General features: G+C 48.0%; 1 protein-coding gene across 1 annotated transcript in view; it reads right to left on the bottom strand.

The window, feature by feature from the left end:
- LOC119374059 (uncharacterized) overlaps positions 1–7,854 on the bottom strand; it is a 73,307-nt gene extending 65,453 nt beyond the window's left edge. Inside the window, exons 1-4 of the mRNA XM_049411196.1 lie at positions 7,391–7,854; positions 4,398–5,139; positions 3,796–4,251; positions 932–1,537 (exon numbers count right to left, since the gene is read on the bottom strand). Of these exons, the coding sequence (XP_049267153.1) occupies positions 932–1,537; positions 3,796–4,251; positions 4,398–5,139; positions 7,391–7,854 (2,268 nt within the window). The remainder of the gene's footprint in view (positions 1–931; positions 1,538–3,795; positions 4,252–4,397; positions 5,140–7,390) is intronic.
- Positions 7,855–14,339: the final 6,485 nt, after the last annotated feature.

The following is a 14,339-nucleotide window of genomic DNA, read 5'->3' as shown; positions in this document are numbered from 1 at the left end:
TTCATCAGTAAACACTGCGTGCTGAGGAAGCCAGAGGCCTCACCTGAAAAGCTTCAGAAAATTTTACTGAGCCAATGTCACCAAAATATGTGAGAAAGACGCTTATATCCGTGACTTCACAGCGACTTTCATCGGCTGGGGTTTCACTGCAAAATTCAGAAATGAGAACTTTGACCTTTACTTTCTCGGCTAATAATAAACCTTCGATTGAGCAATTGGCAAATTGAGCTGTCAAAGGATAACTCACCAAGAATATAAACCGATTTAATGATTCACTCTAGTGTCAGCTCCAATGTGGGAGGTACTGAGTTCGATTCCCAGTGCTTCAAGGCACGAACCGGTTTTTCTAAAGAGGAAAGAAGGTACCCAGGCCTGGTGCTCAGTTTCCTTGGCATGCAAATCCGCAGAGCACAGATATTAAGCATACCCGTACATTGTTTTACAAACATAAGAAAATCAGAAAAAAGAAAAGCTCATTAACGCAGTTTTGAGGCTTACATAGAAAAAAGAAAAACAAGAATAAGGCATACAGACAACCATGATGCAATCCACATGTTTCTAAGCAGCCTAACAATTCTACAAAAAAAAAAACTGATTATGATAAATATTGCATGTTATGATTATCCCTCATGTGTTGCAGAAATATGCATCTTTCTCATCCTGAAACCAACCACTACCACTACTCTAGTGTCCCTGGGGAAAATGCCATTAACGACCCCTTCAAATGAAAAATGCAAACACATTGAGTAGAATCTCATTAAATGGAACAGGAAGGGACCAGGAAAATGCGTTCAGTTTACAGAGAGATGAACAAGCGTGCAGAATCCAAGTACAAAACCAATCATATTAGCGGCAGCTCCATTTAAGAGATTTCCGTTTACTCATAGCCTGCTGTACGTTGCCATGAATAATAAACAGTGCTGGAACGTACCTTTCCTTCCAACACCTTCACTGTTGGTGTTGTTGTGCTCGGCCTGTTGTCCTCCTCATCTGTAGGGTTATGCTCGTCAGAGTCTATCACCACGGGCACCACTTTTTTCTTCGGCGCTGGAACCACTACACATTCATCCTCCGAAGACGAAGTGCCGGTTGAGCTCGGTGCCGCCGCAGACTTTACGGACTTGCCCGAAGCACTCTTCGCACTGGGGCTCTCAGCTGCGCTTGAGCTCTTCGCGAGGGCCGTACTCGCCTTTGTGGCGGGAGACCTCGCAGCCACGCTGCTGCTGCCCGAGGGCGTCGTGGACAGTGGACTTGACCTCAACTCCGGCGTTGCGCGCTGACTACCGCTCCCTTTCGAGCCGAGGCCCGTCGCGATTGGCGGCGGCACTTCACCTGCGGTCGAGTGAGGCTGCTCCGCATCAGTGTTGAGAGCGTGCATCAGGCTCTTGAGCATCTCCTCGGGCAGCTCGCACGACTCAACCTGCCTGACGAGCACGTCGAAGTTGATGCTGGGTATGCTGCCCAGCAAGGGGTCATCGTCCTGCCCCAGGCGGGCTTGTGTCGTGCACAGCTTCATCGTCTTCCGCGGCATCACCGACTGCGCAAATCGATGAGGGACAAGCGAAAGAGCTTGGTTAAACCGTGCCTTGCACAAAACAGTCCACGCATTTGAAGCATACTGTGGCATTCTAGGGCTCGATACAAAGGACAGGAACATTGTGAGGCAATAGTAGAGAGTTAGCGTTAGATCACTGTGTTGGCAGGCTGGTTGGTGTGAATCCTTAACAACTTTCTAGTGCAAGACACGTGTGGACTGATTACAAAAGTAGACCCAGTCTAACCTGAAACTTCCTTGATACTACAAATTCTTTTCTCAGAAACTTTCCCCTGCACGTGATCACATCCCCAAATATGTGCAAGCGTTTAGAGCGAAAAATTTGGGGCACCTACACCCTAGTGGTGCGAAGACTGAGGAAACAGCAGAACTGGTGGCTTTCCCTAACATGTCTGCAACCTCCAACTCAACTCCCTCCCACACTCGCCTCCGCTAAACTATGCTATACCCCCCCCTTCTCCTTTCACTTCGCACCATCACATTCCTTTTTGACCCCTTGATATACTATACTGGTATACATGGATATGCTATGCATTACCCTCTCCTCTTTTCCCTCCCATTTTTGGGGGGTCACGCATATTAACAGCCGAGGATTTTGGCAGCACCCAGGGTGCCTTCGTTGACAAGGTGCATACTATACTATACATGGCCATGTTTTGCCGAGCTTCTCCTCCTTTACCTCCCCTCACTTCCCTTTCCCATCTCTTGATATACTATACATGACCATGCTTTAAACCCCATCCCCTCCTCTCCCTCATTACCTTCCCACTTTGCCCTGATAAGCTATACTATATGTATAGTATAGCTTACCCTATCTGTATGCATGCTATATCTCTATGTATGCTATACACTATCCCCTCCTTTCTATCCTCACCCTCACTTTTCTTTCCCACCCGCCTGCTATATTATACTATGCATTTACTCTCCTCCATCTCTCCTACCCTTGCATCACACTAGCTATACTCGGCTTTCCTCCTCTCTTAGCTTCACTCTTTCCCACTTCGCCAGTTTTGTGCGGTCAACAAACGGCACTACTCCGATCTTAAACAGCTCTGCTGTTAAAAGTGTGATCACGCAGGTAAATATGGTCATGAAGTCTGCAGTGATGTCCGACCAAAAGCACGAACTTTCAATTAGAGTATAAGAGACTGTGGCCCCATCTGTCAAAAATACAAAGCAGTTTTGTTTTTCTAGAGTCTGATTATACTAGCCAAATTTAGATTGAGAAATATGCATGTCTGATCAAGTACTGCACAAGATGGTACATATGCATATATATCTACATGTCGGGCACCCTTGACACACCCGCCCATCACCCTGGTCTGCTGCTGACACGAACAGTTGCTGTCTCTGATTTTTCAAGGCAGCACTTGAAACAACTGCTCGTAACCGTCCACCCGGACGCCAGAGCGGCCAATGGCAAGGGTCCGAAGCCGCTCCCAGGAGGGTGGTATGACTAAGCAGGAGCATGCAACGCTCCTTCACTTCTGCACAGGTTGCGTGTGGACAGCGGCGTGCTGCACACCAAGGGACCGCCCCCTCTCAACAGCCTGCGAACATTGCGGCGACCACTGAGACACCTTGAGCACCTCCTCTGTGCTTGCCCAGCGTTGGCGTAGGAATGCTCAAGGCTCACCACTGCCTGCAGGCAACAGGGCCTTCTCACTGCGACCCCGGACGACCTGCTGTTCCCTTCACCTCCCAACCTGCAGGCTCTTCACAGCCTTTTGGAGTTTGTGAAGGCGACCAGGATCACCGCCTACCGTTAAGCGGCCGCAACTTGCTGGACTTCCTTCACCATCACCTTCCCCTGTGACTGGACGAGACCCCGGCTGTTTCTCCTTTTCTTCTGCTATCCTCTTTATATCCCGCTACCCCTTCCCCTTACTCTACATATGCCTTGTACGTGATGTCAGACATGCAGCATTCTACAGCACTGGTACTCCAACATGGCAGCTATAGGACGATATCAGTGTAGCATAATGCCACGGGTTGTGCTGATGTGTGCGCAAGCACTTGCAGCAGAACACTGCACACTTCTGTTTCATTGAGACACAATTGGAACGCTGCTGGCGTGTGTACGAAAACATACAGCAGAGCCAAAGTGTCTAACCACAACATGTGCAACTTTTTGACATCGCTGGACTCCAACATGGTGGCTTTGGCTAAGATGACGTCAGTGCATGCCATGAAGAGTTGCAATCAAAACAAGAATAAAAACACAGTGGCACACTGTTTACCCTTTGTGACTTCTGCATTTCCATCATCCACTTGTTGAGCTGTGCCTGCACCTGCGGCGACGACGGAAAGTTCACCAGCTTGTCCAGCACATCTCTGCGGTACACGTCTTTGGTCGAAAGCGGTCCAAGCTTAGGGCTCATCAACGTCCTCTTTGCCTGAGCGTCACCCCTCTCCGGGCTGGAAGACAACACTGGTACGATCTGCCTCGCCCTCGGCACCGCCTTCTCGGTCGTCGATGTGTTATCATCCCGTCTTGCCTGTCGATTCGACGTTTCCTTGCCGTGAGCGTCTGTGTCGTCCTCTTCGGAGGAGACGAATATGAGGTGGTTCCTATTAGAGGAAGACGACGACTGCTGCTGCGGTGGCTTCTGCCTGAGCTTCCCACGTCCTCGACGGGCTCCTTCTTCACTTCCACCGTGGCCTTGCTGAGAACCGCTGAGGGCAAAGTGCTGCCCCTGGTCGTGAGCCTTGGTTTACTGACGAGCTTGCCAGACAGAGTCGAGGAACTCGTTGCTCCTGTTTTCGACGAGCCTGCCAAAGCTTTAGACACGTCCGGTGCTCTGCTTCTGGTAGACAGTCCCAGATTGACCATCGGTTTTGCCTTCCATGAGGCACACTTGACGGAGTGTGCCTGGGGTGATGGTTTCTTTAGGATCCTAATGATTTTACTTGGCTCCTGCACCGTTGAATCCTTCTTCTGAGACTGGCACGACGAGTCGCTCTTCACACCGCTTTCGCCTCTCCGAGCAGCCGGTTCCTTTGACGAAACGGCCACCGTCGTTCCTGCGACCGTCGATTTCAGAGACCTTGTTGACAGTGGTGACTCTCTGTTGCTGATGTGCACACTGATAGCTGCCGCAGTACTCGACCTCAACCTGGCACTCACTGCAGTGCTTGACCTGGCCGGAGAGGGTTTTTCGTTGGAAATGTGCAATTTAGATAAACTGCCGCTGCTGCGAGCTGATACTTTCTCTCCACCTTGTTCCCTGTTGTCTCGAGTGGCAGTACGCTCGCCGCGACTACCTGTCCCTGGTGCGCTTTCTGGCGATTGGTGACGCGACTTGCGACCGCCGTCTCTGCGACCATCGTCCCTGTGAGCGTTGTCCCTGCGACTATCGTCCCTACGACCATCGTCCCTACGACTGTCATCTCTATGACCGTCGTCTCTATGACCATCGTCCCTGCTAGCACCGTCGTTGCCTTGCCACGTGTCTTTGCGGGCGTCCCAATTCCAACGATTGCTGCCGCCTTGCCACCCGCCATTTCCATATGGCTCGAAGCTGCAGTCGTAGTCGTCGTTGCTCCACGGTGGGTGGCCACCGGCCGGCGGATGCTGGCCGTACCTGTGGAAGAGGTAACAACAGCATGCTCAACGCAGAACTACACTGGACAAGAACAGCAGCAATAATGTTTTGCTGGCAACAAGACCTGACAATTGAGGTTGTGGGTTTCGTGCTCAGCTGAAAAATGCAGTGTGCTAGTAATGCAGGCCGGACATTCTGGAGTGTCTACTCAATATAAACACTCAGACCAGCACAAACTTCAAACTACTATCCGCCTCCTATATGCGCTAGCACATATACATACACATCCCAGGTTAAAAAAAGTTTTATGTAGGTGGGACATCATCACTAGAGCAATTTTACTGGCTCTCAGAAAGTTTCCAAGTGTATGTGGACTGTTTAGGCACACTTACAGTAGCGCACTGTGGGTTAACCTTGGGCAAAGGGCAAATACGCAGTACAGTCAACTGCCGATTTTTCGGACGCCCGATTTTCCGGACATGCTCGAAAATTCGGACACTATCGCGGCACCGTCACCAGCCCCATAGACGTCAATGTATAAGAACGTCCGAAATTTCGGACGCTGAAACTCTTCGGTGTCCGATTTTTCGGACTTTCTGCCCGAATTGTGGGTCCGAAAGGCATTAATTGGAGCCCTCACCTCTGCCGCGTCAATCATCTCTTAGGTTTGAACCAGCGCGTACGCGAGTCGATCTGTGTGCGACAGTAGCAGAGTCCGAAAGTCAGCTTTGCCGCAATGCCGAAGCGTTATGGGGTGACGCAGACCAGAAATTCAAAGGGGCCGCTATCGCGGCGTCGTGCGGCGATGTTACGGATAAGCAGCGGAAATGCACGGAGGCGTGATGGCGGCAGCTGGCAAACGCTCCGGTACGACTTAATCGCTGACAACCCTTACGATAAGCATCTTCAGTTAACTGCTCGGTAGTGCACGTGGCCTAGCGCAGTTGCATGCGTACTGCACGCATTTAATAGGCGAGAGCCCAAATGCGCCGCGCCGCCATTCCTGCTGCCTCTTTGTGCGAGACCGCTAAGTGCGCCGCATAGACGCGTTGCCTTCGCGGACGAAACCAGCTCGCCATTGCCGCGCCCGTGTGCGGTCAAGAACTAAGTGCGCATCACGAACCCTTTCATGATAAATGCGTGCGTACGATACAGCAACAGTAAAGTGACGGCGTCAGTTTAGTTGGTGATGTACAGCACACAACTAGAAACGATCGGCTTGATACGGCAGCAAATGCTGCGTATCAGCGGCGATGTGTGTGCGCATATGCGCACACGCATCGGGGAATGCCGGACGAGTCGTCCGCTCTTCCGCCACAGTCTGTGTTCCGCGTCATCGTTTAGAAACGCTTCATGCGAGATAGCCGTAATCTATTCGGCACTTTGCTGTTATCAGCGGCGCTCATCACGAGATGTAAAAGTGGCGGTTGGCACGTACGTAGTTAAGCGGGGTTCGCGGCAGGTACCGAATGTATTTGCGAGAGCCTGGGCGCGCACTAAAATGCCTGATAATTGTACTTGGAGGCATTAAAGCTATTTCGGACGTGGCTGTGGCGATTTGACCGCTTAAGCGGAATAAAAAAGCATGAATTTGTTTTTTCGGACTGCCCGATTTTTCGGACGATTTCGTGGTCCCTAGGCAGTCCGAAAAATCGGCAGTTGACTGTACACCCAAACCTCGATATAATGAACATGGATATAACGAACTATCGGTTATAACGAGGTAAATAAATACTAGTCTTGTCATATATAGTGTTACGAATATACATTTATAACGAATTTTCGGATATAACAAACATATTTTCGTGTCAGATGCAACTTTGTTATAATGACGTTTGAGTGTACATGTTTTTCACGGTATATTTTTGGGATGGATATTTGCAACAGATGAGCGACCTGCTTTGATATAATGCACTGTTATGCTCAGAAGGATAAAAAGCTGAGCAGGCTAACACAGATCCTTTTTACAAAGGGCAGGGAGAGGGTACCCTGAAAGATGAAAAAGAAACAACAAACTTTCAACAATACTCACAACAGAAACAAATATTTTCTCTAGCATAGCTTCGGATTTGCTGCTATAGAAGTAGGCAAATACTGACAAACATAAACATAAACACAAGCAGGATCAACCCGCTTCGCTCTGCTAAGCTTTGCGCAACTTAGTGCAAACTTCCCGCATTTTTTGTTCTTAGGTTACAACCGAGCGTAGATGCACGCGAAAGTTCTCTTGAACAATTTTGCAAGTTTCCCGTGCACTTTAGCGTCCGCTGCATTCTGGAAAAGAACTTACGTATTGAAGGATGACCTGGGACCATCGTACCGGTTGTACGGCGGCTGTAGTGGAGGAGGGGGTCTATTCCACGAATACATGCCCCGTCCGCGGTAGCCCCCGAAGGAGGCACCTCGGTTGTATGGGGCCATCGGGAAACGTGGGGGCCCGTTCCAGTTCCTGTTCATTTCGTCGTCGTCCACGTACTCTTCTCCCGGAAGCGAGTCGGCCTCGAAGGAGTCGTCCTTGGAGCAAGGGCTGTCGGAATAGTCTGTCGATTTTCGACGGTGCGATGAATCGCTCCTGCTCCGACCGATGGTCGCCCTCTTGCTTGGCTTGCCTCTAGATTCAGCAGATGGCTCCCTTCTTGAGCGCTCCTTTGGCTCCTGAAAATAAAGCTTGTGGTGAAGTTGAGTGCAAGCTACTGATGGAACAAGAAAATCACAGGGTCCCTTGTTGCATGTTAAGATGACGGTGAAAGCCATTATGTGTGCACTATGTTGATGTCATTTTGAATTACATTCAATTACCGCTTAATTATTGTCGGTTACTTTCAGTTATCTCTTAGATGATCTGAATTACTTCTTAGTTACTCTTAGTCACTTCTTTCTTCAGCTTATAGTGCTTTAGTGGACGTTAGGTGTGTTGTATGACATATGGAGCTACGAGGTGCGACTGTTGCCATTTTGCTTTGTCTGATTTTTTCAACCAAGCACATTCAGGAAATGCAATAGTAACGATAACTGCTGGGACTTTAGATGCCGAAACCATGGTATGATTATGAAGCATGTTGTAGTTGGTGGGGTGCCTGTGGATTCATTTCGACCAGATGGGGTTCTCCAATGCTGTGCACCTAAACCTAGGCGCATGGGTGTTCATTGCATTTCACCCAAAACTCAGCCGCGGCAGCCGGGAATCGAACCCACACCCTTGAGTTTAGCACCGTGACACTTTGCGTGCTAAGTTACCACGGTGGATCAAATTCACAAAGAGTGGTTCAATACAGGTTCATTCCTGTGCACAATTTATCCCAGGCATCGGCTACCCGCCGCGGTGGTCTGGTGGTCATGGTGCTTGACTGCTGACCTGAAGGTCGTGGGATCGAATTCCGGCCACGGCAGCCGCATTTCAATGGAGGTGAAGTTCTAGAGACCCGTGTACATAGATTTAGGTGCAGGCCAAAGAATCCCAGGTGGTCAAAATTTCTGAAGACCTCGACTGCGATGTGCCTCATAATCATATCGTGGTTTCGAGACGCAAAAACCCCCATCAATCAAACCAGGCATCAGCTGCGGACACTAGACAAACAAGCCTTTTACCACTGTCAGGCAGCAACACGGCATGAACGGCAGCGAATCCAGTAAACTTACGGTGTCCTCGTAGTCTTGTGAACCGGTGTACGTTGAACTTTGGTACCCTTGGTTCCCGTGCCTGGTAGTTCGATCGCAGTTTCTGACGACGACCGTGCTCTTTGTTGGCTCCTTCGAGCTTCTGTACTGCTTGGATGCTGCCTTTTCTGCTTGCTCGCTATTGCAAAGTTGCGTCCTCTTGTTGGCTCTGGACTTTGGTCTCTCGCTCTGTCTTAGGCTTGGACTAGGCTCGGCTCTGGATGCTTCCTCCCATGCCAAACTAAGCAGTGGCAAAGACAAGAAGGATTAGACGCACACACAGACGTTTGCTTGGCAAGAAAGGAGCATCACAGAAATGTTACAAGTTCCATCATAGCTGTGATCACACTGCGTCAGAACTAATAAGGCAGGCTTTAATGTTTTTATACAGTGGTTGGACTGTGGTACAGAGTGACATAGAAAATGCAGACGGCAGAAAAAACCAGCATTGAAAACAGCCCGTTAAATGGGAACAAGTGACAAATGGGGAAGGCGACTCCAACATGTACTGTAAACGCTATATACTTAACTATAAATACCAAGCCTATGCAAATATTCTCGTGCTTTGAGTATTCGAACAAATACTGCAGTATTTCAATTCCTTTCAACGCGAAGTTCCAAGCGATGTATTGTAAGTACTGGCACATATTTCGAGCAATGAATTTCAAGTATTAATTGTTAAGAGCCTTGATGCAAGAGAGATTTCCCATGCCATGGGTGGTACAAAAAACACTTATACCAGTGTCACACAGGCCCTTTTGATTGCAATGAGGCCCTATACGATTCATATTTCGTGATCACAATCAATTATGGTCGCTGCTACATGGTCCAAACTAATCCAACTCAAGTTTGGAGCAAAAGTAAATCAAATTGCCACATGGAGCTAGGTCGTGATGTCTTGATCATGATTATCTCGAACCCAATAGGGCCTGATCGCGATTAAAGGTGACCGCGCAGCGGCACCGGATCTGGATCAAGCCTAATCAGGATCAGCCCTGATCACGATCAAAAGTGGCCGTGTGACACCGGTATTAATGCAGCAGATGTGCTCGTGAACACAGAGTAAGCAGCAGTGGCAGTGATAGCAAAGACAAGTAGCGGATTGTGCAGTCTGCATTAATTAACGATAAACTTACTATCAAAAGGATAGTGTTTAAATGTGTGGTGGAGTGCAACCACAGAGGAATATGGCAGATTACAATGCATCTCAAACTAATAGCGAGAAAAATAATACATAGGAGCTTGGTGCTGTAAGGGTGACACCTCATCAAAAGTTAAAAACAGAAAGATAAATAATGATAAATGCAGTCCTAACACGAATCTACACAGTACTGCCTAGGCATGACTGTGAATAATGCAGAAATTTTGCCGGCTCTGCATGCAGCTGACGGAATTGCGATGGGATTGTAGCGTTAAGGAATTGTAAATGGCACGGTTACCGTTACCTTACACTTGAGGCCTTCAACAACTGGGAAAAAGAAACGGTGGCCACAGTAGAAACTCAGCTCCCTACAGCAGCTAGAGTTTTACCTTCTTTTGTAAATGTGACCACCATGATCACATTTCGCACAGCAGATGCCTAATGGAACTATTTTTCCACTCCCGTGTACGCATACAGGAGCTCTCGAGGTAAAGCCTGCCCATAGGAGGTTCAAGTGGAAGACTGCCGAGTTATCTCTGCCACTAGTGCAGCACCGAAATTCAGTAGCCCTCTCTGAAGACAAGAACACTAGGTCTGTTCGATTCGGCCGCACCAGTGAACCAGTTCACGGCGGGGCGCGAGAATTTCAGAAATTGTGCAGCTTGAGTTCAGTGGTGCAGACACACGACACACAAAACAAGCTGCAAGGTGCAAACATGGTGCAAGCACCAAGTTTTGTCTGCTAAGTGCACGCATAATTGCGGATATTTGGGACTGTTGGTTGTACGTCAGAAGCGATTTGTAGCGCGAGAAACACTGCCTGACTAATGTAGTTTACAGTATTCCGCTGTCATGGGTGAACGATACTTAAAGAAGATGGGGGCAATCTTTGAATGAACGGTCGAAATGCACAGTATGGTGGGTAGGCAATGCACTGCAATGCACTGCAATTCTTGCGGCTTTGAACCTCTTTTTGCACAGTGCGCTGTTGTCAGCAGAAGTGGTGACAGGCTTACCTGTGAGATTATAGAGGCAGAAAAGATATCTTTATTAGGTGCAGCCTGCGTCAGCCCTCCTTCTGTACACCTGTCAGATAAAGAGTTAGTCTTTCTTAGAGAGTAGCGAACGCAATGTGTGAAGTGATGAGCACGGCATAAATACATGTCATGTTCAGTAAATCTTTGTTGGCAGTTAGCACTCGTATATCGTCTCGTGTCTTCTTTTGCGTCTGTGTTTCTTGCGCTACAAATCGCTTCTAGTGCACACCCTCCGTATAAATCCAATAGGTCGAGAACACCTCTTATGGGTCTGTTCGTGAGGTGTAGACACACTCCACGTTGTGCAAGCGCAGCAAATGCACATCAATGAGAGTTCAAGTGCGCCCTACACCTGCCTGTCAGTTGCATCCTCTGCTATGCTGCTCCACAACCACACATTTGTCTGTCCTCGGGGAAGGCACGCGAAAATTGTGAACCAGCCCAGTACACCTCTTGAAACTTGGCGGTGCAGTTCAGAGGACACTACCATGACACTGCCGAAACGAAAGATGGAGTGCAACACCTCGTGAACCGTGTTCATGCGGTGCAGACGAATCGAACGGACCTTTTTGTTAGTGGAAGCACCCGACGAGATGCTGGGTGAGAGGAGGAGGAGGCTGCGGAAGCCGTCCAAGCAAGAGAGAAGATAAGAATGACCCGTTTTCACACCGGCCAGGCATTCACCCACGTTTCCTTGTACATGTCAAGCGCCCGCTGGTGTTTGCGGCCGCGCAGGTGGTCGGTGAAGTTTTGCAGCGGCCCCGCCCTCTTCTTGCACAGGTCGCAGACGTGACACCACGTCCTGAAACACAAATGTGACATTGTGTTTGCCTTCAGTCTCCTTCAGTGTCCCATCCTAGGTCCCGTGCTTCTCAAATCTGTAAGTGGAACACAACCTTCAGTTGAATGTAAACATTAACTCATCACTGACAAGCTACAGTGCTAAGCAGAGCCAGACAGAGGAAAGAAGGTCATGACACAAGTGCTAAAAGCTTCTTCTTTCCTCTGCCCACATAGTCTTCTCTGAGGTTACATGTGATGATTTTCCGCAAGATGTTTCGCATTGTTCCAATTACGTTTCCTGCCACGGAGAGCCTGAACCCGTGACTCATGTGATGTGTATTATACGTCCCTGGATAGGCCTTCTCTGTTGTGACGGCATCTTCAGGGTTGCTGAACTGATCACAGTGGGCCAACACAGGAGGCAGTGCTACACATACTGTACAGCATGTTACTGGTGAGAAACTGAAGAAACATGTGCATAAAACCATAAGCCTAGATAAAGCAGGAATAGAAAGGTTTTCCTTTATTAAAGGAATTGTGCTCTTTGTCCCCGATGTTTGTTGCATAAACAATATTCAAGTACTGTTTGTCATTTCACTGCATAACTTCGTAGAAAACAAAGTCATCAATCAGCATAGCCACAGAGGTAGTTCAGATGGGGCTACATACAGGCCAGTACTGCAGATGGCACTCCACGTTTTTCATTAAAAAAAAAACTTGAACATTTAGGTTCAGCTGACCTCACTAGCCCCTGGGACACTAGACAAAAAAATGCTATGCATTAAAAAATTGCAGTATTCAGTCTAAAAGGCCAATAAAGCATTACAATTTAACTTTACAAGCATAGCAATAATTCATATTATGCAATCAGTGCCATATCTGCATGTGCATGTCGTGCAACATGGAAATCGTACAAGTTCACAGAGTGGTATGGAATACCAACTAGCACGCTCCCTAGCCTCCTTTAACCCCTGCGCATGTAAGCATTGTTTGATCTCCCTCGATCAGAGCTTGCAGCAAACAGGCAATTAATTTGAATGTTAACGAGCTTCGTGCACTTATTGCATTGCTGGGCACCATTTCTCACAAGACTTAAGAGATATTCAAGCACCTCCAGATGCTTCACACCTTGTGTGCTAGTACCTGACACCAGGTGAAACACTAGCGAGCTCCTCTGCATAAGTTCCAAAACGCATTTTTCACTCGTTGCAGTGGAATTTCAGTGTAGAAGCAAAATATCCAACTTGTTATCTGCTGTATTTACAGCAAGCCACAAATGCCACACTGCTTCTGACTATAACTACAGCGAGAGGTGCGTATCTACCATCATTGTCATCAACCTCCTCGCCATCCTATGTTTATGAGCACTGCAGGATGAAGTCCTCTCTGAATGGTCCCCAATTTACACTGTCCTGTGCGGACTCATTCTATTCAATGCCTACAGGTACTCTAATTTCATTGCCCCATCTAACTTCCTCCGCTCCTCTGGTGTGTTTACCAGCTCTCGACAACCATTTTGTTCATAAGGCTGACCACCAGTTATATGCCCTAAGCAATGCACGGCCTGCCAAGCCGTATTTTGTTTTTCCTCTCAGGGTGAACTACAATATCGGCTACTCAGTTTTTCTACGACCAACTGGGACGTCATCCTGCTTTTTAATGTTAATACAGGTAAGCTAACGTGTGGTGCTAAAATTTTAAATTAGATGCCGTGGTGTTACGTGTCAAAAGACGAATGATCCGTTTACGAGGCATGGCATGTGGTAGGGAACGCCAGGTTACCACCTGAACTTTTTTTTTAAACGTCTGATCAATGCACGGCCCACAGATGTTTTTCTTTTGTTTTGCCCCCGTCGAAAGATGGTCACCGTGACTTGATTGTGCAACCCCGTGCTTGGCAGGGCGTTGCCATAGCGATTAAGCCACCACGGCAGTTCGCACGAAATTAAAGTGCAGGACTGAGTTAGCTTCAAGTAAAGACTACGAGAGAGCTGGCACTTACGAGTTGCTCTCCTCGGCAAGTCTTGTGTGGTGCTCCAAGGAGAAACTATGCTGAAACAGCTCCTACACAGAAACACGAAGGGAAAATATCTGTGCGCATCTGCGAAGCAGTAGTCCCTCAGCATTTTCAGCAATTAGTAGCACTCACGATGCAGATTACTTGCCGACCTGTAAAACACCTACAATGTTCACTTGACATTGAAAATGTCCCACTAAGTCTGCCAATTTTGTAACAGTACTCGTTTAATATTTCATTATGTGTTCTTGTCGTTTTATTGTGTGCCATTGATTCTGCATGCATGAATCGATGTTGCCATATCCATTCCAGGGGCTGAGGGTGCATCCAGCTCTGTTTATGCAGCTTTAAACTCAGAATTCAAATTATATGCGTATTATATAAATGTACATAATCTGACAAGTCAAATAGCAAGATGCGATAGAAACCAACAACCACCATGGTGAGCAATGTTTTTGTCCAGAGAACATAACACGCCTCAATTTCTGCAGATACTATTTCCCTTACAACTTCACCCGAATGCGACATGGCATGCAAAGCGTGGAAAAGAACCGGTGGCATTCATTCGTACTGCTAGATTTTTGTGCGGTGAAATATCAACTGC

Source organism: Rhipicephalus sanguineus, chromosome 11 (genome assembly GCF_013339695.2).
Source record: "Rhipicephalus sanguineus isolate Rsan-2018 chromosome 11, BIME_Rsan_1.4, whole genome shotgun sequence".
NCBI classification, from domain to species: Eukaryota; Metazoa; Arthropoda; class Arachnida; order Ixodida; family Ixodidae; genus Rhipicephalus; species Rhipicephalus sanguineus.
Note: the sequence above shows the minus strand (reverse complement) of the source record. Positions and strands in the feature narration are given on the sequence as shown.